Genomic DNA, 24,034 nt, shown 5'->3' on the forward strand with positions numbered 1-24,034 from the left:
TTTGCTATAAAGTGTTTAATGTTTCAGCCAGGCGCGGTGGCTCACACCTGTAATCCCAATACTTTGGGAGGCCAAAGCAGGCAGATCACCTGAGGTGAGCAGTTTGAGACCAGTCTGGCTAACAAGGCGAAACCCTGCTTCTACTAAAAAATACAAAAAATTAGCCAGGTGTGTTGGTGCGCGCCTGTAATCTCAACTACTAGGGAGGCTGAGGCAGGAGAATCACTTGAACCTGGGAGGCAGAGGTTGCAGTGAGCTGAGATTGTGCCACTGCACTCCAGATTGGGCAACAAGGGCAAACTTCTGTTTCAAAAAAAAAAAAAAAAAAGGTGTTTAATGTTTCCAAAAAGTAAACAAAATCATATGTAACTTAAATTTTGTCAGTGCAAGTCACCTTCTTTAATTACGACAGCTTACCTTACCCATTATCTTCCGTCCATTCATAGCAGCTAATGCTGCGGCTGCATGACGATGCTCATGAAACTCCACAAAACAATAGGGATCATTTCCAGCTGTCTGTGGGAGAAGAAACACAAAAGCCAATTTTAAGCTTTATTCACCCATTACCTTAAAATTATGTAAAAAAAAAAAAAAAAAATCTTAAACCAAGTTTTATACATCTAAGTTATCAGGCCATGGAGAATGAATGGTCCATTCCGCAAGTACACTTTAGATTTAAAAAAGTAGGCCAGGTGAGGTGGCTCACGCCTATAATCCTAGCACTTTGGGAGGCCAAGGCAGGCAGATCATGAGGTCAGCAGTTTGAGACCACCCTGGCCAACATGGTGAAACCCCATCTCTATCAAAAAAAAAATACAAAAATTAGCCAGGTGTGGTGGCAGGCTTCTGTAATCCCACCTACTTGGGAGGCTGAGGCAGGAGAATTGCTTGAACCCAGGAGGTGGAGGTTGCAGTGAGCGGAGACCACGCCATTGCACTCCAGCCTGGGCAACAGAGCAAGACTCCATCTCAAAAAAACAAAACAAAACAAAACAAACAGTAAACAGCTAGGCCTGGTGGAGAGCTCCTGTAGTCACAGCTACTTTAGGAAGCTGAGGTGGGAGGAATGCTTGAGCCCAGGAGTTTGAATCCAGCCTGGGCAACACAGCAAGATCCTGTCTCTAAAATAATTAAAAAGTAAAAAAAAAAAAAAAAAGCAAACACTTAAAATCACACTGCTTTTATATGTAGCTATTTTCTTCAACAGGTTATACTATAGTACTATAATTTAGTATTAATGACTAGGTATCCTAACTGGATATATAGCTATAAATACCCTGTCATCATAAAACCATTTGTTCAAGCTACACAGATGAAGTTTGACTGAACTCCTAGGTTCTGAAGTCTCACTTCGGCTTTTTATGATTTTCTATCGCCTCCCTGTTACATGTTACTTTTTACTGCTACAAATGCACATAGCTCCTTGCTGCTACTAGCTTGCTGAGTAGCAGAAAATCTTAGCCAACCTTCTTAAACCTGTTTTAAAATACAGGTAAATAGGCTCTGAAAACTGAAGAGATTCTCTGGTAAGTAAAATTTTAGAATAGGTTTTAGAACGTGAACTTTCTGACATCAATTTTTTCCTTGTTCAGAAGTCTTTAAAAAATTATCTTCCTGGCCAGGTGTGATGGCTGACACCTGTGATCCCAGCACTTTGGGAGGCCAAGGTGGGTGGATCACCTGAGGTCCAGGAGTTCAAGACCAGCGTGACCAACATGGAGAAACCCTGTCTCTACTAAAAATACAAAATTAGCTGGGCGTGGTGGTGCATGCCTGTAATCCCAGCTACTCAGGAGGCTGAGGCAGGAGAATCGCTTGAACCCAGGAGTTGGAGGCTGCAGTGAGCCAAGATGGCGCCACTGCACTCTAGCCTGGGCAACAAGAGTGAAACTCTGTCTAAAAAAAAAAAACTTCCCTTTGTCAGGCACAGTAGGTCATGCCTGTAACCTCAGCACTTTGGGAGGATGAGGCAGGCGGATCACCTGAGGTCAGGAGTTCAAGACCAGCCTGGCCAAAATGGTGAAACCTCACCTCTACTAAAAATACAAAAATTAGCTGGGTGTGGTGGCGTGCACTTGTAATCCCAGCTACTCAGGAGGCTAAGGCAGGAGATTCACTTGAACCCAGGAGGTGGACGTTGCAGTGAGCCAAGATTGTGCCACTGGATTCCAGTCTGGGCACACAGCGAGATTTCATCTCAAAAAGAAAGAAAAAAAGTATCTTCCCTTTTCTGCTGGTGTTCCAGGTAGGTGAGGCTATGTGATAAGTAGAACCTGGATGTTTAATTATAAATTAAAGTAGCAGAAAAAAATTCCAATTTTTAAATCTATAGTGCAAAATACCAAATGACATTATAGGCCATTTAAAAATTCTTTCCATAACCTCCTAAACAGATTTGTTAAAATAAAAAACTAATTCAAAAGACTAGAAAGCTACCAAAATAGAGGAATATACAATTTTATTTCAAGTACAATTAATACTTTTCACTTAATTTTTTTTTTTAAGAGATGTGGTCTCAGGTGTGAGCCACTGTACCCGGCTAAATAATTACTTTTAAAAATACCAAGTAAAGGCCGGGCGCGGTGGCTCAAGCCTGTAATCCTAGCACTTTGGGAGGCTGAGACGGGCGGATCACGAGGTCAGGAATATGACCTAATATTCCTGACCTAATATGGTGAAACCCCGTCTCTACTAAAAATACAAAAAACTAGCCGGGCGAGGTGGTGGGCGCCTGTAGTCCCAGCTACTCGGGAGGCTGAGGCAGGAGAATGGCGTAAACCCGGGAGGCGGAGCTTGCAGTGAGTTGAGATCCGGCCACTGCACTCCAGCCTGGGCGACAAAGCGAGACTCCGTCTCAAAAAAAAAAAAAAACCAAGTAAAAAAAAGTTTAGCTGGAATACAACAGGAAAGAAGGTAACAGATACACATATACATTGTCTTTTCTGGAGAAAAGAAAACTGAAAGTTTATAGCAGGCTGGGTGCAGTGGCTATTACCAAGACCCTGTCTTTCAAGACAAACGAACAAAAAACCCAAAAGTTTACAGAAAGGAGAGACCATGGGACAAAAGGATTTCTCTTTAACATTGCCTTTCCCATTAAAAAATTTAGGCCGGGTGCGGTGGCTCATGCCTGTAATCCCAGCACTTTGGGAGGCCAAGACAGGTGGATCACCTGAAGTCGGGAGTTTGAGACCAGCCTGACCAACATGGAGAAACCCATCTCTACTAAAAATACAAAATTAGCCAGGTGTGGCGGCACATGCCTGTAATCCGAGCTACCTGGGAGGCTGAGACAGAAGAATTGCTTGAACCTGGGAGGTAGAGGTTGTAGTGAGCCAAGATCATGCCATTGCACTCCAGCCTGGGCAACAAGAGCAAAACTCCATCTCAAAAAAAAAAAAAAAAAAGTATTTTTCCTCCCCAGGAGACAAAGACTCCAGGGAAATAGGGTAACTGTTCCCTAAATGTCTTTTTATACATATTATGAATCAGGGTTAACACCAATTGGATGAATGAGTTCAATGTGTGTGTTTTTTTAATACATTAAGGTCTCATAAATAAGAATTGCCTAAATACAAGAAAAACTTGAATCATGACCTTTAAAAATAAAGTTAAAAATACTTTCACTGTATCAAATGCCTATTATTTTTAAACCTGTTTCCCAATTTAATTGTAAGAGCTGAATTTATTGCCAACCAATTGACACCACATATAAATATTTCTGATGCCTCAATGCACCTGAAAGAGCCCACATTTTTAGAGTTCCCATCTGATCTACAAATAACTAGTTCTATTCTCATCTTCCATTATTTAGTAAAACAAATTAAATTCAGCTGTCAAAACAAGTTCATTACAAATTCACTAAAATCCAAATCCCTATTAATTTAGAATATAGTAAACTAAGACTATATTTAGACTACAGTAAACTAAGAATTTATACTATATTTAGACTACGGTAAATTAAGAATTCCTTCCAAGCAATTGCTTTAAGTAACATCTTAAAAATAAAAAAAAAAGAATAAAGTTAACTAAGTAAAATACCCTTACATCCATAATCATTTTGCAGTTTTTACAAGGTCCAATCTGGCTAAAGAGTTGCAGAATTAGAGCTTCTGTCACATCTCTGGAAAGGTTACCGACGTATCTGAAACACAAAGAAAAACAATTGACCTTTTTTTTTTTTGAGATGGAGTTTCGCTCTTGTTGCCCAGGACAGAGTGCAGCGGCGCGATCTCGATCTCGGCTCACCGCAACCTCCACCTCCAGGGTTCAAGTGATTCTCCTGCCTCAGCCTCCCCGAGTAGCTGGGATTACAGGCATGCGCGACCACACTCAGCTAATTTTATATTTTTAGTAGAGACAGGGTTTCTCCATGTTGGTCAGGCTGGTCTCCAACTCCTGACCTCAGGTGATCCACCCACTTCAGCCTCCCAAAGTGCTGGGATTACAGGTGTGAGCCACTGCACTTGGCTTTTTTTTTTTTTTTTTTTTTTTAAGAGAAATGGTCTGGCTATATTGCTCAGGCTGCTCTCAAACTCCTGGCCTAAAGCAAACCTCCTGCCTCGGCCTCCTGAGTAATGGACTACAGGAACCACCACATCCAGCTCAATTTACCTCAATTTATCTATTTTTTTTGAGACAAGGTCTTGCTGGGTTGCCCAGACTGGAGTGTAGCGGAGCAATCTCAGCTCACTACAACTTCCACCTCCTGGGCTCAAGGGATTCTCCCACCTCAGCCACCCAAGTAGCTGGGACCACAGGCGTGTGCCATCATATCTGGCTAATTTTTTTACATTTTCTGTAAAGAAGGGGTTTCACCATGTTGCTGAGCTGGTCTCAAACTCCTGGGTTCGAGTGATCTGCCTGCCTCGGCCTCCCAAAGTGTAATCTTAAAGATTACAGGCATAAGGCATTGTACCCAGCCCTCGATTTACCATTTTAAATTTGCTTATTCTCCACCAGTTTCTAAAGCTGTTTATTAAAAATTAAACTTGAGAAATAGGCAGATCTTTGCCTTATACTGTAATATTTGGGAGTGACTTTTAAAAGTTTGCCAACACTTAAAAATCTCTTTGAGGCCGGGCGCAGTGGCTCAAGCCTGTAATCCCAGCACTTTGGGAGGCCGAGACGGGCGGATCACGAGGTCAGGAGATCGAGACCACCCTGGCTGACACGGTGAAACCCCGTCTCTACTAAAACACGAAAAAAAAATTAGCCGGGCATGGTGGCGGATGCCTGTAGTCCCAGCTACTTGGGAAGCTGAGGCAGGAGAATCACTTGAACCCAGGAGGCGGAGGCTGGGTGAGCGGAGGTTGCACCACTGTACACCAGCCTGGGCAACAGAGTGAGACTATGTTTCAAAAAAAAAAGAAAAGAAATATGTTACACCTTGCTAGTGAAGGGGAAGCTAGTATGTGCAAGTCTGTTTTAGTCATGGTTTTGCAAATTAAACCTACTGCTTGTTTCTAAGTTTCCAGGCTTACCTTAGGAAGATAAACTTTATTTTTTTTGAGATGGAGTCTCGCTCTGTCGCCCAGGCTGGAGTGCAGTGGCCAGATCTCAGCTCACTGCAAGCTCCGCCTCCCGGGTTCCCGCCATTCTCCTGCCTCAGCCTCCCGAGTAGCTGGGACCACAGGCGCCGCCACCTCGCCTGGCTAATTTTTTGTGTTTTTAGTAGAGACGGGGTTTCGCCGTGTTAGCCAGGATGGTCTCGATCTCCTGACCTTGTGATCCGCCCGTCTCGGCCTCCCAAAGTGCTGGGATTACAGGCTTGAGCCACTGCGCCCGGCCAGGAAGATAAACTTTAAAAACACTCAAATGAATCATCATTAGTTATATAAAATATCTTATACAATAATGGCTGGGCGCAGTGGCTCACGCCTGTAATCCCAGCACTTTGGGAGGCTGACGCAGGTGGATCACTTGAGGCCAGGAGTTTGAGACCAGCCTGGCCAACATGGTGAAACCCCTTCTCTACTAAAAACACAAAAATTAGCTAGGCATGGTGGTGCCCGCCTGTAATCTCAGCTACTTGGGGGTGGCTGAGGCATGAGAACTGCTGGAACCCAGGAGGGGGAGGTTGCAACAAGCCTGGATCATGCCACTGCACTCCAGCCTGGGTAACGAAGCAAGACTGTCTTAAAAAAGAAAAAAGAAGGCTGGCTACGGTGGCTCACGCCTGTAATCCCAGCACTGTAGGAGGCTGAGGCGGGCAGATCACGAGGTCAGGAGATCGAGACCATCCTGGCTAACACGGTGAAACCCCATCTCTGTAAAAATACAAAAAATTAGCCGGGAGTGGTGGTGGGCGCCTGTAGTCCCACCTATTTGGGAGGCTGAGGCAGGAGAGTGGTATGAACCCAGGAGGCAGAGCTTGCGGTGAGCCAAGATGGTGCCACTGCCCTCCAGCCTGGGCAACAGAGCGAGATATCGTCTCAAAAAAAAAAAAAAAAAAAAAGAAAAAAAATTTATACAATCAAACCTAAGAAGCACTGCAATTATTTCTACTTCTATGGTATTAATATTACTAAGAACACTGACGTTCTCCCATTTTTTTTTTTTTTTTTGAACAAAGTCTCGCTCTGTTGCCCAGGCTGGAGGGCAGTGGCGTGATCTCTGATCACTGCAACCTCCGCCTCCCAGGTTCAAGTGATTCTCCTGCCTCAGCCACCCAAGTAGCTGGGACTACAGGCACCTGCCACCACGCCCAGCTAATTTTTTTTATATTTTTGGTAGAGATGGGGTTTCACCATATTGGTCAGGCTAGGCTGGCACCCCCAATTTTTAAATTAACATTATTTCCCTTATTTGTTCAATTTAGGTAGACTTTGGTTATGCAATGAACACATTTTTAAAAAGTCATAGGTAAATTATCAGTTGTTTTGAATGCTCACAGTGGGATGAGAAACCTTCCATTTAACATTACTGATCAGTAGAAGAGGGGTGAAAGGGAGTAGAAAGATCACAGATTATGAGTTGGTAATCAATAAAAATATAAATAGTGCATTACAAGGCCGAAGACTGTGATGATCTTCATTTAAAGGGCTTAGGCTAGGGGTAGTGGCTCACACCTGTAATCCCAGCACTTTTGGAGGCTAAGGTGGGAAGATCACTTTAGTCCAGGAGTTCAAGATCAGCCCAGTCAATACAGTGACACCCCCGTCTCTACAAAAAATAAAAATAACGATAAAAAATTAGCCAGACATGGTGGCACTATGTCCCATGGCATGGTCCCAGCTACTTCAGACACTGAGATGGGAAGATCACTTGAACCCAGGAGTTAAGAGGCTGCAATGAGCTATGATTATGCCACTGCACCAGGTGACAGAGCAAGACTCTATCTCTAAAAATAAAATAAAGGGTTTTTTTTTTTTTTTTGAGATGGAGTCTCGCTCTGTCACCCACGCTGGAGTGCGGTGGCACGATCTCAGCTCACTGCAAGCTCTGCCTTGTAGGTTCACACCATTCTCCTGCCTCAGCCTCCTGAGTAGCTGGGACTATAGGCACCCGCCACCATGCCCGGCTAATTTTTTGTATTTTTAGTAGAGATGGGGTTTCACCATGTTAGCCAGTAAGGTCTTGATCTCCTGACCTCGTGATCCGCCTGCCTCGGCCTCCCAAAGTGTTGAGATTACAGGCGTAAGCCACCGTGCCCGGCCAATAAAGTGTTTATAAATGAGTTTTTAAAATGAGATTTTGAGATGAGTTTACCTCTAGTCATGTTACAGAGTTAGAGGTTTACCAGTTCTGGAATCAGAGAATGCAGTCTCCCCAAAACGTTAGTTTCTCATTTGTCTCTCAGGTACCCTTCAGAAAATTTGATACAAGGTACGGACTTTCTCCTCAGAAAAATAAATATTCATACATGCTCAAAAAGTGCGGATTCAGTTTCTTCTTTCCATCTACCATTCAACAAACACATACTGAGTACTTAACATGAAGCCTTCGGAAAAGGTTAAGATGGCAAAGGAAGAAATGCTGAGTCAATAACAAATGACATTTAAAGATCAGGTAAAATAATGGTACTCAAAAGAGAAAGTAACAGCAACATTTACCCAACAGCAATTTACCAGTATTGGGAATTATTACTGCACCAAGTCTCTATTCTGAAAAAGAGACAGAATTAAGCATTTATCCTATTAAGTAGGAACTCCTAAATAGTGTAATCTAATAGCTCTAGTTTAGAAAAGTTCTCCTCTACAAAAGAATGCTAGTTAATAAATGTAGAAAGATAGTATTAAATTAACTATGTGTAAACCCTAGTGAAACAACTGATTCAGGGAAGGATCTTTAATCTATGCTTAAATTACTACGTGAATGGTTGGTGTGGAAATAGTCACAAGGTGTCAGAGTTATCACATAGATTACTTAATTCATTGCAAAGGGAAAACCTTACCTGAAAAATGAGAGCTTTGGCTGTTACCACTATAACCCAGTGATAAAATTTTCAATTATTTTATAGATGGGCAACAACCAATGAGACACTGCATATATATAATACGAATTACACAGTATCACCTATAAAATATTTACATAAAAAAGTCTAACCTAAATCTAACCAAGCTGAAAATTAGATTTAAGTTTATAGGATATCGGGCATATAAAACAATTCCACAAATCCAGATGTGGGACATTTTATAAGACAACTCAGTCTCTTCAAAAAATTATTGTCCTAAAACAAACACAACAGATGACTGTTCTTGAATAAAAGGGAGCGGTGGCACAAGCCCGCAGTCCCAGCTACTTGAGAGGCTGAGGTGGGTGGATCCCTTGAACCCAGAAGTTTGAATCCAGCCTGAGCAACACAGCAAGACCTCATTTCTAAGATACAAATAAGTAAAAGAAACAGAAAGTTGGGCACAGTGGTTCAAGCCTGAAATCCTAGCACTTTGGGAGGCTGAGATAGGCGGTTCACTTGAGACCAGGAGTTAGAGACCAGCCTGGCCAACATGGTGAAACCTCATCTCTACTAAAAATACAAAAATTAGCCAGGCATGGTGGTGCACGCCTGTAATCCCAGCTCCCTGGGAGCGGGAGGCACAAGAATCACTTGAACTCAGGAGGTGGACATTGCAGTGAGCTGAGATTGCACTACAGTACGCCAGCCAGGGTGACAGAGCAAGACACTGCCCTCCCCATCCCCCCACCAAAAAAAAAAGGACATAAAAAACACTGATAACCAAATACAATGAATAATGTTTAAATGGATCCTGGATAAGGGAAAAATAGTTTTTTCTTACAGAATTAATTAATAAATGTAGAAAGAATGAGTGAAATAGAAAATCACCATTAACATACCATAGTAATAATTTCTATAGGAAGATCCACCCATGGAAGCTCACATTAGTTGATGAAACCTTAAAAGGGGAAACAGGGTATCTGCATAGCCTCAAAGTACCACCTCTAAAATATTTATTAAATACTGGTTTTGGCCCAGGTGCAGTGGCTCACGCCTGCTATAATTCCAGCACTTTGGGAAGCCGAGGCAGATCACAGGTCAGGAGATCAAGACCATCCTGGCCAACAGTGAAACACCGTCTCTACTAAAAAATACAAAAAATTAGCCGGGCATGGTGGCGCGTGCCTGTAGTTTCAGCTACTAGGGAGGCCAAGGCAGGAGAGTCGCTTGAACCCGGGAGGCAGAGGTTGCAGTGCCAAGATCATGCCACCGCACTTCAGCCTGGCACCAGAGCAAGACTGTCTCAAAAAAAAAAAAAAAAAAAAAGGTTCTGACCAACGAACTAATGGTTTTAAATGACTATGAATTCTTTGGATACACCTCCCTCCAGGAAGTGTAACTTAATCTTCCTCTTCTGAGTGTGTGAGCTAGCCTTGGTGACTTACTTCTAACCAACAGAGTAAGTTAAGAAAAAATAAGTCATGGTGATTTTGGAGAAAAGGAGAAACAGTACCCTTCCAAAGTGTCGGCGGGGTGCAGTGGCTCACACCTGTAATCCCAGTGCTTTGGAAGGCCGAGGTGAGAGATTCACTTGAGGCCAGTAGTTTGAGACCAGCCAGGGCAACATAGTGATATGCCCCGTCTCTACAAAAAATAAGAAAAAATTAGCTGGGTGTGGTGGTGTGCACCTGTAGTTCCAGCTACTTGTGAAGCTGAAGTGAACAATGATTGTGCCACTGCACTCCAGCCTGGGCAACAGAGTGAGACCTTATCTCTAAAAAAAAGAAAAAAAGTGTTAAGGTCAACACAGACATCTCACAGAACCAAGGAGAATAAAGAGACGACGATGAAATGCAATGTGGTATTTTCCTGAGTTGGATCCTAGAATATAAAAAAGGTATCAGTGGAAAAATTGGAATAAAGCCTATAGTGTTAATTTCTTAATTTTGATAATTATACCATGGTTATATAAGATGGTAACATTAAGGGATGCTAGATGAAGGTTATCATGCCATTCTTCCGCAAAACCTTTCCCCGCAAAAAAAACAAAAGTCTGTACTATCTCTGCATCTCTTCTGTGTCCACTCTCACCTGACTCTTGTGCCTGTAAGAAATTTTCAGATTAGCCGGGAGTGATGGCTCATGCCTGTAATCCCAGCACTTTGGGAGGCTGAGGTGGACGGATCACTTGAGTTCAGGAGTTCGAGATCAGCCTGGCCAACATGTTGAAACTCGTCTCTACTAAAAACACAAAAAATTAGCCAGGTGTGGTGGTGGGTGCCCGTAATCCCAACTACTCAGGAGGCTGAGGCAGGAGAATTACCTGAACCCAGGAGGTGGAGGTTGCAGTGAGCCGAGATCACGCCACTGCACTCCAGCCTGGACGACAGAGACTCCATCTCAAAAAAAAAAAAAAAAAAAAAAAGGCAGAATTTGATAAGGTCTCTGTGAAAATTTGAGTAAAAAGTATGAATAGTTTTTTACCTAATAATAAATTCCATAAGAGGTTTTCTTTCTTTTTTTTTTTTTTTGAGACGGAGTCTTGCTCTGTCGCCCAGGCTGGGGTGCTGTGGCCGGATCTCAGCTCACTGCAAGCTCCACCTCCCGGGTTTACGCCATTCTCCTGCCTCAGCCTCCTGAGTAGCTGGAACTACAGGCGCCCGCCACCTCGCCCGGCTAGTTTTTTGTATTTTTTAGTAGAGATGGGGTTTCACCGTGTTAGCCAGGATGGTCTCGATCTCCCGACCTCGTGATCCACCCGTCTCGGCCTCCCAAAGTGCTGGGATTACAGGCTTGAGCCACCGCGCCGGGCCAGAGGTTTTCATTTTTATTCTTAGTTGGTATCTACCATCCAGAACAGAGGTCCCCAACTCCCCTCAGGCCACGGACCATTATGTGTCAATGGCCTGTTAGGAATTGGGCCACACAGCAGGAGGTGAGCAGCGGGGGAGGGAGCATTACTGCTTGAGCTCTGCCTCCTGTCAGATTAGCAGCATTTGTGAACTGGGCATGCAAGGGATCTAGGTTGTGTGTTCCTTATGAGAATTTATCTAATGCCTGATGTTCTGAGGTGGAACAGTTTCACCCTGAAACCATTCCGCCCATGGAAAAATTGTCTTCCACAAAACTGGTCTCGGTGCCAAAAAGGCTGGGGACTGCTAGTTAGAATACTGCCTGGAACACTGCAATATCATTGCAGTGATACTTATTGCTCTATAAATATCTGTTAAAGAGTTAAATGTACTGTCTCAGAATGACTTCTGAGCATTTGCAATTTGCTAGAAAATTCTCTCATTTTGCTTAAGTTACCCTAGGGGGAAAAGTTATGTCTTTTACTAATGAAGAAATTATGTAGACACCAGGCACGGTGGCTCACACCTATAATTCCAGCACTTTGGGAGGCTAAGGTGGGAAGATCGCTTGAGCCCAGGAGTTCGAGACCAGCCTGGGCAACACAGTGAGATCGCTTCTCTACAAATATTTTTAAAAACTAGCCAGACACGGTGGTACATGCCTGTAGTCCCAGCTATTCAGTATGCTGAGGTGGGAAGATCCCTTGAGCCTGAGAGGTCGAGGCTACAGTGAGCTGCGATTGCACCGCTGCACCAGAGCCTGGGCAACAGGATGAGACCCTATCTCAATTAAAACAAAAATAAACTGTGTGGAATAGTAAGTGCTTGTGTATATACTATACATGAGCATCCTAACCTTATTATTATGTAACAAATGTATACCCATCACAAAGAATAATCTGTTACAAGAGATGGCTGAAACTGCCTTATTAGTTGGGACCTCCTTCACTAGGTAAACCAGCTTGAACAAATGTATCCAATACTATGCCTGCAGACATCTTAAGGGTTATGGATCCTCAAGACTTTTCATTTTTACTTATATTTTGCAACAAACTGTAACATTTTAGATAACTGATATTACACATTTTAAAATAAATCCATTTATTGTCGACATTCTCACATGCCACATCTAAGCCACTGGTAATTCTTGTTGCTCTATTTTCAAAACATATCCGTAATTCAACTACTTCCCATCACTTTCACCAGCACTAACTACAATTATAGGCACTGCTTTCTCTCAAACCTGGATTGGCTTCCTGACTAGGCTACTTGCTTCTGCCAGTTTCAAGGTTAAGATAGGCTATACCACTACTATGCTTGAAACCCACTTACAGCTTCCATTCCTACTCAGATAAGACAGTCCTCTTAAGGACCCATATAATCTGGTATTTTCTATCTCCCCTAACATTCCTATTTATCATTCTGACCTCATTTCCTACTCCTCTACTACATTTACTCTCCTCAGGCTAACCAACCAGCATGCCCTGCCCCCAAGGGCCCCTTGCACTAGCTCTTTCTAGGGTGCTCCTCCTTCAGATAGAAGCATGGCTCTCCCTTATCTCCTACACTTTTTTCCTCAAATGTCACTTATCAAAGGATGACCTTCCTTTATTATTCTCTATAAATATTCACCCCTTCCTCCTTACCATGCATACCCTGCATTATTTTTCTCCATGGCACTTATTACGATCTAACATAATTACTTATTTAAGTTCTTTTTTTTTTTTTTTGAGACGGAGTCTCGCTCTGTGGCCCAGGCTGGAGAGCAGTGGCCGGATCTCAGCTCACTGCAAGCTCCGCCTCCCAGGTTTATGCCATTCTCCTGCCTCAGCCTCCAGGCGCCCGCCACCACGCCACCTCGCCCGGCTAGTTTTTTTGTATTTTTTTAGTAGAGATGGGGTTTCACCGTGTTAGCCAGGATGGTCTCGATCTCCTGACCTCGTGATCCGCCCGTCTCAGCCTCCCAAAGTGCTGGGATTACAGGCTTGAGCCACCGCGCCCAGCCACTTACATAAATTCTTAAAAGGCCTACTACATGTACTACCGTATCCCCAGTTCCCAGAAGAGTGACAGCCATGTAGTATGCTCTCAATATTACTGAGTGAATGTAATGTTTCTAGCATATTCTTAATTACTAGCAGTTATTTGGAAACATAAGTATTATCTAATAAATATCTCATTTTAGTCAACCTTGCCTTCAATCTAATCTTTAAGATAGGTCTGATTTCAATCCAAGAGATTTTATTTCATACAAATTACAAAGGCCAATACTATTTGGAGAGTGGGGTAGACAACAAGAATGAAAGATAACCATGGAGCAGAAGACACACAAGACTCACATTAGTATATAGCAATTAATTGGGCTCTGTCTCGCTCTGTCGTCCAGGCTGGAGTGCAGTGGCGTGATCTCAGCTCACTGCAACCTCCACCTCCTGGGTTCAAGCGATTCTCCTCCCTGAGCCTCTGGAGTCCCAAGTTGCTGAGGCTACTGGCATGTGTCACCACACGTAGCTAATTTTTGTATTTTTAGTAGAGATGGGGTTTCGCCATGTTGACCAGGCTGGTCTCAAACTTCTGACCTAAGGTGATCCACTCACCTCGGCTTCCCAAAGTGCTGGGATTACAGGTGTGAGCCACCATGCCTGGCCAGCTGCAGGCTTTTAAAGATGGTCTATAATTTATAGATCTGCACTCTTAGCAAATGTGAAAGCCACACAGTAACAGTATAGTTATCTCAAAAGAGAGCACTTGTGCATTTGAGAGTAAACCACACAAAGGATATTAAGGTGTCTGGATTTGAGGGACTTAATTTTCATCAACTAACACCAGCAATGTTTTTCTAGTCTAGTGTGTAGCTTTTAGTTCACAAGTTGAATATTTTTAAAGTGACCAAGGCCAATTCAGACTTACTATACATGTATTTTTATTTTTTTATTATGGAAAATTTCAAATTTATACATGAATAGAGAATAGTAGTATACATCACTCATACGCTCACTACAAATGTTTGAACTTATTAATTGTACCTTGAATACTCCTCAAAATAATCTTGCAGTATAAACCTTAGGGAAGTTTGTCTCAGAATATGTTTTCAAAGTATTGGTGACAAGAAATCAAATACTAGTATTCTCTAACTTAACATGGAGATGCTGAACACTCAGATGTAGCAAATGAAGGAATTTCCAGTGAGCCATTTAGGTATGCGGGTGATAAAAACTTAAGACTCTATTTTATTCTCAAGAAAAATCTTAATTCACTGCTTGAAATTCTACCAGTTTTTGGTTTTTTTTTTTTTTTTTTTTGGGATGGAGCCTCCCTCCTGTCACCAGGCTGGAGTGCAATGGCGCAACATCAGCTCACTGCAACCTCCACCTTCCGGGTTCAAGTGATTCTCCTTCCTCAGCCTCCTGAGAAGCGGGGATTACAGGCATGCGCCACCATGCCCAGCTAATTTTTGTATTTTTAGTAGAGACAGGATTTCTCCATGTTGGCCAGGCTGGTCTTGAACTCCTGCCCTCAGGTGATCCACCCGCCTCGGCCTCCCAAAGTGTTAGGATTACCGGCGTGAGCCACTGTGCCCAGCCAATTATACCGGTTTCGTTTATTTATTTATTTATTTATTTATTTTTTTTTTTTGAGACGGAGTCTCGCTCTGTCGCCCAGGCTGGAGTGCAGTGGCGCGATCTCGGCTCACTGCAAGCTCCGTCTCCCGGGTTCACGCCATTCTCCTGCCTCAGCCTCCCGAGTAGCTGGGACTACAGGCGCCCACAACCGCGCCCGGCTAATTTTTTATATTTTTAGTAGAGACGGGGTTTCACCGTGGTCTCGATCTCCTGACCTTGTGATCCGCCCGCCTCGGCCTCCCAAAGTGCTGGGATTACAGGCGTGAGCCACCGCGCCCGGCCTATACCGGTTTCTTAAACAAATTTATTGATCACTTACCATGGACCAGACTAAGAACATATATTAAGAGGCTCTATGTTTTTAATGTGCTAAGAACTGTGTTAAGAACATATATTAAAAGCCTCTGACTTCCAGGGTCATTAAAGCAAAAATCTTACATTAAAATTAAAAGCACTACTAGGAAAACTTAGGGATTAGTACCCTCATGTTTAGCCAAGGTTTGCCTGACTGGAAAAATGGGAGTTTGGGTTGAGGGAGGTAGAAACAAGAGACTTTTACAGTATGACTACTTTGAGGAAGTGTTTCTTGGATGGGGTGTTTTAGTGAGGGATACAAGGCAAAATAAGTCATAAATGTAATAGTTAAGAGTTGAGGACAGGCCAGGCGCTGTGGCTCACATCTGTAATCCTAGCACTTTGGGAGGCCGAGCTGGGCGGATCACCTGAGGTCAGAAGTTCGAGACCAGCTTGGCAAACATGGTGAAACCCCGTCTCTACTAAAAATACAAAAATGAGCCGGGCATGGTGCCCGCCTGTAATGTCAGCTACTTGGGAGGGTGAGGCAGGAGAATGGCTTGAACCCAGGAGGTGGAGGTTGCAGTGAGCCGAGATCGGACCACTGCACTCTAGCCTTGCAGCCTGGGTAACAAAGTGAGACTCCATCTCAAAAAATTAAAAAGTAAAAACAAAAAGTTACGTGGTCAGATGCTTCTGGCAGTTTTTAAAATTAAACATTTTCAAACGAAGAATATTAAGTTTACATTATAAAACACGAGCAGTGCCTTAACCCAAAATGCTGATGGCTGTTGTAGCTAAGAGGCAAGGGGGAAGAGACTCCACCAACACCGTGAGGCTAGTTAGTTTTTTAGGGAGTATTCATCTACAGATACAATATTTCCTAAAACAAAACGTCCTATTGAAAAGATACTTTTTGAGCCTCAGGAATAGAGAAAAGAAATTTCAAGGTTACTAACAGATTAACTGACAATCTATTAAGAAAACAAGTGCAACCACATTTCCAATATAGATAAGAAATAGCAACTTAAAAGTGGAAAAATTTTGGAGGTGAAAAAAACAACGACATCGTACTTCAGAGCAACTTCATTATCTAGAAAGCTGCAAAGAGAAACCTAAAATTGCATTTTTAATGCATGGAGCTCTCAAACTGCCAGTATTCCAAGAATGTAAACAAAAAGCTATGTCATCCAAGAAAAACAAAAAGCTATGTCAAGAACTCATTGAGCTTTTCTCTTTCCGAGAAATGCCAACAAAGGCAGGATCAACTCATCCGATAATACTTTGAAAAACAAAGAACGCAGTGGGGGAAGTCACACGACAAAGAAAATATCCACGCTCCGATAATTTAACGCTAACTCTAAAAATTCTCTGTAAATATGTTACGGCATTTATCAATTGTTGCTTCATAAAAACGGCCCGCTCGTTCAACACCAAGTCAATCACAACAGTAGCAAGCGACTATAAAAATAATATTATATCAATTTCCCCACAATTGATATATTCCTTCTGGGTGAGATTTCCAAATCCTTGGAGTGTCTGGTTAGGCTTTTTGGTCGGTGGGGGGCTACAGAAGGAAAGCCAGAGGTTAAAGAAAAATGCTTGGCTTTTTTCCAATGTCAACTGCAAGAATAAAGTTTACCGCACTGAAAATGAGTACAAGCAGCCTCAAGGGGGGGAAAAAAATCTTATCACCGAGAAGAAAATGAAAGGAAGAATTTCAATAGGAAATCAAAAGTAAAATTAAAGGAAGACGGCTGTAAAGATAAGAAGAGGTTAATTAAAAAGGGGGAGAAGCGGGAAAAGAGAAGGAAAGAAAGCATAGGACAAAAGGAAGGTTCGACAAGTTCTAAAAAGAGATCTGAATGAAAAAGTCTTCTCCAGGTCTAAGACCACAGAGGGCCCGCGGCGAGAGCAAAGGTCAAGCAATGGTGTAGCTAAAGTAAAGGGATTAATTGAAAGGGTTGAGCCCGGTCTCCCTTCACCTTGTCCTCTCACAGATTGGGTCTTGGTTCTAAGCATTCAGGTGCATGCTAAGGAAACAAAAACCACGATATGGCGGTGTCCACGGAGAACAATAGGCTGGGAGCGGCGCAGGGCCGAGGCCTTCCCTCCGGGACGACCACCATCCCGCCTCCCTCATCGCTGCCCCAGACTCACAGAGTCTTGGGCATCTCGTCCTCCATGGCTGCTGCTGTCGCGGCGCCGCCTCCGGGTCCAACTCCCTGCCCTTCACTACCTCCCAAATCGTTTGAGCGGTTATGGCTACGGGATAGCGGGGTTTCTCGGCTGACCAGAGGTTACTCCGCCTCCTTCTCCCGCGGCAATTACACTAAACCGCCCGGCCCAGCGGGAACAATGAAGCCCCAATACAAGATGGCGGCTAGCCGGGCGCCTAGGAGCAGCCAGGGAAGTTACCCGGGCCGCGCAGGCGCAGAATAATCTTGCACTCTCAACCTCCCGGCAGCCAGGCTACACCTTAATCCATAGGTTCACTTGTTGCGCAGCCGCTCTTCCACCCGACGCTAGGGACGTCTCAGGCTGCGCAGGCGCAAGGGTTAACTACTTCAAGGCTTGCGTGAACTTTTTTGTCTTCTGGCTGCGGATTCTAGTGTTTCGACCGCGAGTTACAATGGAGTGGAAACCTTCAGGGACAGTAAAAAGCCTAAATCTTTCCAAAAGAGGAAAGATATATAAAGACTCTTCAAGCTATCTGGTTTTTATAAAGACTCTTCAAGCTATTTGGTTTTTGGAGAGCGAGAAGCAAAAGTCGCTTGCGCCGCCCGGGAATCGAACCCGGGTCGCAAGAATGGGAATCTTGCATGATACCACTACACCAGCGGCGCTGTTGGAATAGTTTGCCGCTAGAGTGTTTTAGGAGGAAATAAAAGCAGACGTTGGCTTTCATGTGAAAAGAATTGTCATGTATTATTTATTAATTTAAGAGTAAAAGTTTATTGACAGTCTATAATCTTGTTTTCCAATAACATAAATAATTTATCTTCTCTCATCCCAAACACGGGAATGGATGTTTCAACTTTCTCTGTACAGAAAAAAAAATTTCAATTTAAAATGTTTACTTAAGAAATAAGAAAAAAGAAAAAAAGTTTTACTTTAAAAAGTAAAGATTTTATTAAGAATTTGCCTCGTTGGTGCTAGCCAAATTTTTGAGAGCGGGGACGATATTTCCAGATGCCAGATTTTTATTTGTATTTGCATTTCTTCCGTGTATTGAATGCACATTGAAAAGTATTTCAGAAATATCTGTTTAGGCCGGGGGCAGTGGCTCACGCCTGTTATCCCAGCACTTTGGGAGGCTGAGGCGGGAGGATCACCTGAAATCAGGAGTTCGAGACCAGCCTGACCAACATGGAGAAAACCTGTGTCTACTAAAAATACAAAAATTAGCCTGGCATGGTGGTGGGCGCCCGTAATCCCAATTACTCAGGAGGCTGAGGCAGGAGAATCACTTGAATCCGGGAGGCAGAGATTGCAGTGAACCAAGATCTTGCCATTGCACTCCAGCCTGGGCAACAGAGCGAGGATCCTTCTCAAAAAACAAAACAAAACAAAACAAAACAAAAAAACCAAAAACCACTATTTAATGCAAATTGGTCACAAGAATCTTAAAAGTAAACAAGTCAAAAGATACATAAACTTCAGTCCAACTTTAGGAGGCAGAGAAATTAGAGCTCTGAAATGTGGTTCAGTATACTCAGTATGCATTTCATATTGCTTATTATATATATGTCACTAAAGTAATCCTATATCTAGGAATCTATCCTACAGAAATAAAAGAATTAAATTATAAAGATTTACGTGCCAAGATACAACTGCAGCATTATTTGTAATAGAAAAAAATGGAGTAACCTGAATATCCATCAATGCCACTTGTGGTAATTTATTCAATTTACACCGAATATGTGTGCAAATTTTTCTTTTTCTTTTCTTTTTCCTTTTTTTCTTTTTTCTTTTTTTTTTTTTTTTTTGAGACAGTCTCGCTCTGTCTCCTAGACAGGAGTGCAGTGGCACAGTCTTGGCTCACTGCAACCTCTGTCTCCTGGGTTCAAGCGATTCTCCTGCTTCAGCCTCCCCAGTAGCTGGTATTACAGATGTGAGCCACCACCTAAATTAGCCTAGCTAATTTTTGTATTTTAGTAGAGACAGGGTTTCACCATGTTGGCCAGGCTGGTCTTGAACTCCTGACCTCAGGTGATCCGCCTACCTCAGCCTCCCAAAGTGCTGAGATTACAGCCATGAGCCGCTGCCCCTGGCCAGAACATTCATTTTATGGACTATTTTGCAGCTATTGAAAAGCTGTTAATCAGATCTGTAGTGTTGAACTGGAAAATATCTATGATGTAAGTTTAAGTTGTAGAAATACTTTTTTAAACATAGGAGAATTTACACATCGAAAAATGTGATGTCGGCGGAGTGGGGCAGCTCATGCCTGTAATCCCAGTCTTTGGGAGGCCGAAATGAGCAGATCACTTGAGCCAGGAGTTCAAGACCAGCCTGGCCAACATGGAGAAACCCCGTGTCTACTTTAAAATACAAAAATTAGCCAGGTGTGGTGGCACCTGTCTGTAATCCCAGCTACTCAGGAGGCTGAGGCAGGAGAACCACTTGAAGCCGGGAGTCAGAGGTTGCAGTGCGCCCCTGAGCAACAGAGCAAGACTCCTCAAAAACAAAACAAGGCCGGGCGCGGTGGCTCAAGCCTGTAATCCCAGCACTTTGGGAGGCCGAGGCAGGTGGATCACGAGGTCAGGAGATCGAGACTATCCTGGCTAACATGGTGAAACCCCGTCTCTACTAAAAATACAAAAAACTAGCCGGGCGTGGTGGCGGGCGCCTGTAGTCTCAGCTACTTGGGAGGCTGAGGCCGGAGAATGGCGTGGACCCGGGAGGCGGAGCTTGCAGTGAGCCGAGATCACGCCACTGCACTCCAGCCTGGGAGACACAGCGAGACTCCGTCTCAAAAAAAACAAAACAAAACAAAACAAAACACCAAAAAAACCAAAAAACAAAAACGTGATGTCCTCTTTAAAGTAGTTCAGACTGGATACACTCTGGATTTTCATTTTTTGGAATTGTCTTTAGAGTCTCTGGCACATTCTTCAGATTATTTTCAAAGATATCAAGTACTAGTCTTTTGATGGTGAATAAAACAAATGTTAATGGTGGATGGTATTTTTAAAACACCTTTTTGGGACATCCATATAAAGTGTTTTTCAGTTTAATAGTTTTTAGTTTATTCACAGAGGTGTGTGTGCAAGAATCACCACAATCAATTTTATAACATTTTCTTCACCTCAAAAAGGAAACCCTTAGCAATTAGCAGTCACTCCCTGACCCTCATCCCATTCCATGTCCCAGCCACTAGTCTTTCTGCCTCTATAGATTTGCCTATTCTAGACATTTCATATAATTGGAAGCATGCAATATATGGTTTCTTGTGACTGACTTATTTCACTTAACATTATGCTTTTCAGGGTCATCCATATTGTAACATGTATCATTACTTCATTCCTTTTTATTCCCAAATGAAACTCCATTATATGGATATTGCACAAGTACTTATTTATTTATTTATTTGAGAAGAGTCTTTCTCTGTCTCCTAGGCTGGAGTGCAATGGCACAATCTTGGCTCACCGCAACCTCTGCCTCCTGGGTTCAAGCGATTCTCCTGCCTTAGCCTCCCCAGTAGCTGGGATTACAGGCGCCCACCACCATGCCCAGCTAATTTTTGTATTTTTAGTAGAGATGGGGTTTCACCATGTTGGCCAGGCTGGTCTCGAACTCCTGATCTCAGGTGATCTGCCCGCCTCAGCCTACCTAAGTGCTAGGATTACAGGTGTAAGCCACTGCTCCCAGCTGTACTTTTTTTTTAAGTAGAGTAGTTTTTAAGTTACAAAAGTAAAACGTGTTTAGTGTTACAAACGAAATGGATACATAAGGAAAATATTAAAAATGTATCTTCTTCCCCTTCTTGAGGTAAATAATATTAATAGATTCATCTGTAATGTTCCACATTTTACTCTATACAGATGCACATGTATACACTTGGATTTTTAGGGGTTTTTTGTTTTTTGTTTTTTTTGAGACGGAGTCTCGCTCTGTCGCCCAGGCTGGAGTGCAGTGGCCCGATCTCAGCTCACTGCAAGCTCTGTCTCCCGGGTTTACGCCATTCTCCTGCCTCAGCCACCTGAGCAGCTGGGACTACAGGCGCCCGCCACCTCGCCCGGCTAGTTTTTTGTATTTTTTTAGTAGAGACGGGGTTTCACCGTGTTCGCCAGGATGGCCTCGATCTCCTGACTTCGTGATCCACCTGTCTCGGCCTCCCAAAGTGCTGGGATTATGGGTGTGAGCCACTGTGCCGGGCTTCAGGGTCTCACTCTGTTGCCTAGGCTGGAGTGCAGTGGCAGTGATCTTGGCTCACTGCAGTCTCTGCCTCCTAGGCTCAGGTGTTTCTGCCACCTTAGCTTCCTAAGTAGCTGGGACTACAGGTGCGTGCCACCATGCCTGGCTAATTTTTTTTTTTTTTTGAGATGGAGTTTCACTCTTGTTGCCCAGGCTGGAGTGCAATGGCTTGATCCCAGCTCACTGCAACCTCCACCTCCTGGGTTTAAGCAATTCTCCTGCCTCAGCTTCCTGAGTAGCTGGGATTACAGGCGCCCACCACCACGCCCGGCCAATTTTTGTATTTTTAGTAGAGATGAGGTTTCACCATATTGGCCAGGTTGGTCTTGAATTCCTGACCTCAGGTCATCTGCCCGCCTCGGCCTCCCAAAGTGCTGGGATTACAAATGTGAGCCACTGCGCCCAGTCCTGGCCTAATAGTTTTTTAATAGTTGCAAAATCATCCATCAAATGAAAGTTCCACAATGTATTGGATGGTAAATTGAATAAATTACCATAGTGACATTGATGGATATTCAGGTTACTACTTTTAAAAAACCTATTGTATTACAAATAATGTTGCAGCTGTATCCTGGTACATATATCTTTTTTTTTTTTTTTTTTTGGAGATTGGGGGGCAGAGTCTTGCTGTGTGCCCAGTCTGGAATGCAGTGCCGTGATCACTACTCACCTCAGCCTCTACCTTCCAGGCTCAGGTGATCCTCCTGCCTCAGCCTCCTGAGTAGCTAGGACTACAGGTGCACACCACCATGCCAGGCTAATTTTTTAAATATTTTTTCATATAGATGGGGTTTTGCCATTTTGCTCATGCTGGTCTTGAACCCTGGGCTCAAACCATCCGCCCACCCTGGCCTCCCAAAGTGCTGGGATTACACATGTGAGCCACTGAGCCTAGCCTCTTTCTCGAAGTTTAACTTTATTTTGTAGCCAACCTATTTTCCTCTCATCTATGTCGTTATTCATGTTCATGTACTAGTTATTCTTTTTTGTTTGTTTGGGTGAAGTATTGTAATTACAGAAATGAGATCATTTTATACCCATCATGCAATCACAAGCTTTTCTCAACTGATAATACTAGGACACTAGTTATAGACCCAATTTTTTTTTTTTTCTTTGAGGCAGAGTCTCACTCTGTCGCCCAGGTTGGAGTGCAGTGGCATAATCTTGGCTCACTGCAACCCCTGCCTCCTGGGTTCAAGCAATTTTCCTGCCTCAGCCTCCTGAGTAGCTGAGATTACAGGCGTGCACCACCACACCTGGCTAATTTTTATATTTTTATTAGAGACAGGGTTTCACCATGTTGGCAGGCCTGGTCTCGAACTCCTGACCTCAGATGATCTGCCTGCTCTGGCCTCCCAAAGTGCTGGTATTACAGGTGTGAGCCACTGCACCAAGCCCCAGCATTCTTTTTTCTTACTTTTTATTTTTTGAGACCAGCCTGTCATGTTGGAGTGCAGTGGCACGATCTCAGCTCACTGCAACCTCAGCCTCCCAAGTTCAAGTGATTCTCCTGTCTCAACCTCCCAAGTAGGTGGGATTACAGGCATGCACCACCATGCCCAGCTAATTTTTGTATTCTTAGTAGAGGCGGGGTTTTGCCTTGTTGGCCAGGCTGGTCTCGAACTCCTGACCTCAGATATTCTGCCCGCCTCTGTCTCCCAGAGTGCTGGGATTACAGGAGTGAGCCACGGTGCCTGGCTTCTTTTTAATGCATGCATAATGTTCTACTGTATGGTATGTAGGGGAGAAAAAAGAGTTTTCCTCTACGCTTCTGAGTTTTTGGTTGTGATAGACCCTGTAACAAAAGATAGATTAACAAGAAGAAAACAAACAGGACCAGGCATGGTGGCTCATGCCTGTAATCCCAACACTTTGGGAGTCCAGAGTTCCAGACCAGCCTGGGCAATATGGCAAAAAACCATCTCTATAAAAAGTGTAAAAATTAGCTGGGCATAGTAGTGGATGCCTGTGGTCCCAGCTACTCTGCTCTGGTGGCTGAGGTGGGTGGATCGCTTGAGCCCAGGAGCAGGAGGTTGCAGTGAGCCGTGATTGTGCCATTGCACTTCAGCCTGGGTGACAGAGCGAAGCCATCTCAAAATAAATAAATGAAAGAAAGAAAAAAAAAGAAAAACAGAAATTTAAAAACATGTACGTCATGTATTCAAAAGAGAGACCAGGGAAATGAGCAAATCTCTAAGAGGTGGCTTTGAATTCAGGATTATACAGCATCTTCAAAAAAGAATAGCATATGTTTTTTTTTTTTTTTGAGACGGAGTCTCGCTCTGTCGCCCAGGCTGGAGTGCTGTGGCCGGATCTCAGCTCACTGCAAGCTCCGCCTCCCGGGTTCACGCCATTCTCCTGCCTCAGCCTCCTGAGTAGCTGGGACTACAGGCGCCCACCACCTCGCCCGGCTAGTTTTTTGTATTTTTTTAGTAGAGACGGGGTTT

General features: G+C 43.5%; 1 protein-coding gene and 1 non-coding gene across 21 annotated transcripts in view; both read right to left on the reverse strand.

The window, feature by feature from the left end:
* Positions 1-17,579, reverse strand: part of LOC105465215 (TIA1 cytotoxic granule associated RNA binding protein) — a 37,368-nt gene extending 19,789 nt beyond the window's left edge. For 3 of the 20 annotated variants that reach the window (XR_011611889.1, XR_003014265.2, XM_071076877.1), the window contains exons 1-3: positions 17,328-17,579; positions 4,042-4,144; positions 418-516 (exon numbers count right to left, since the gene is read on the reverse strand). Coding sequence is in view for 14 of the 20 variants with exons in the window: in XM_071076877.1 (XP_070932978.1) it covers positions 418-516; positions 4,042-4,144; positions 17,328-17,353 (228 nt within the window). In the remaining 6 variants the exon portion in view is untranslated. Of the gene's footprint in view, positions 1-417; positions 517-4,041; positions 4,145-7,070; positions 7,159-9,911; positions 10,043-17,327 lie in introns of those variants that run through there. The other 17 variants (XM_011713500.3, XM_011713497.3, XM_011713496.3 and 14 more) reach the window with 13 other exon arrangements.
* Positions 17,580-17,942: 363 nt separating this feature from the next.
* TRNAG-CCC (transfer RNA glycine (anticodon CCC)) lies at positions 17,943-18,013 on the reverse strand. Its single transcript has one exon. It is a non-coding gene; the product is annotated as a tRNA-Gly (tRNA).
* Positions 18,014-24,034: the final 6,021 nt, after the last annotated feature.

Source organism: Macaca nemestrina, chromosome 13 (assembly GCF_043159975.1).
Source record: "Macaca nemestrina isolate mMacNem1 chromosome 13, mMacNem.hap1, whole genome shotgun sequence".
NCBI lineage: Eukaryota > Metazoa > Chordata > Mammalia > Primates > Cercopithecidae > Macaca > Macaca nemestrina.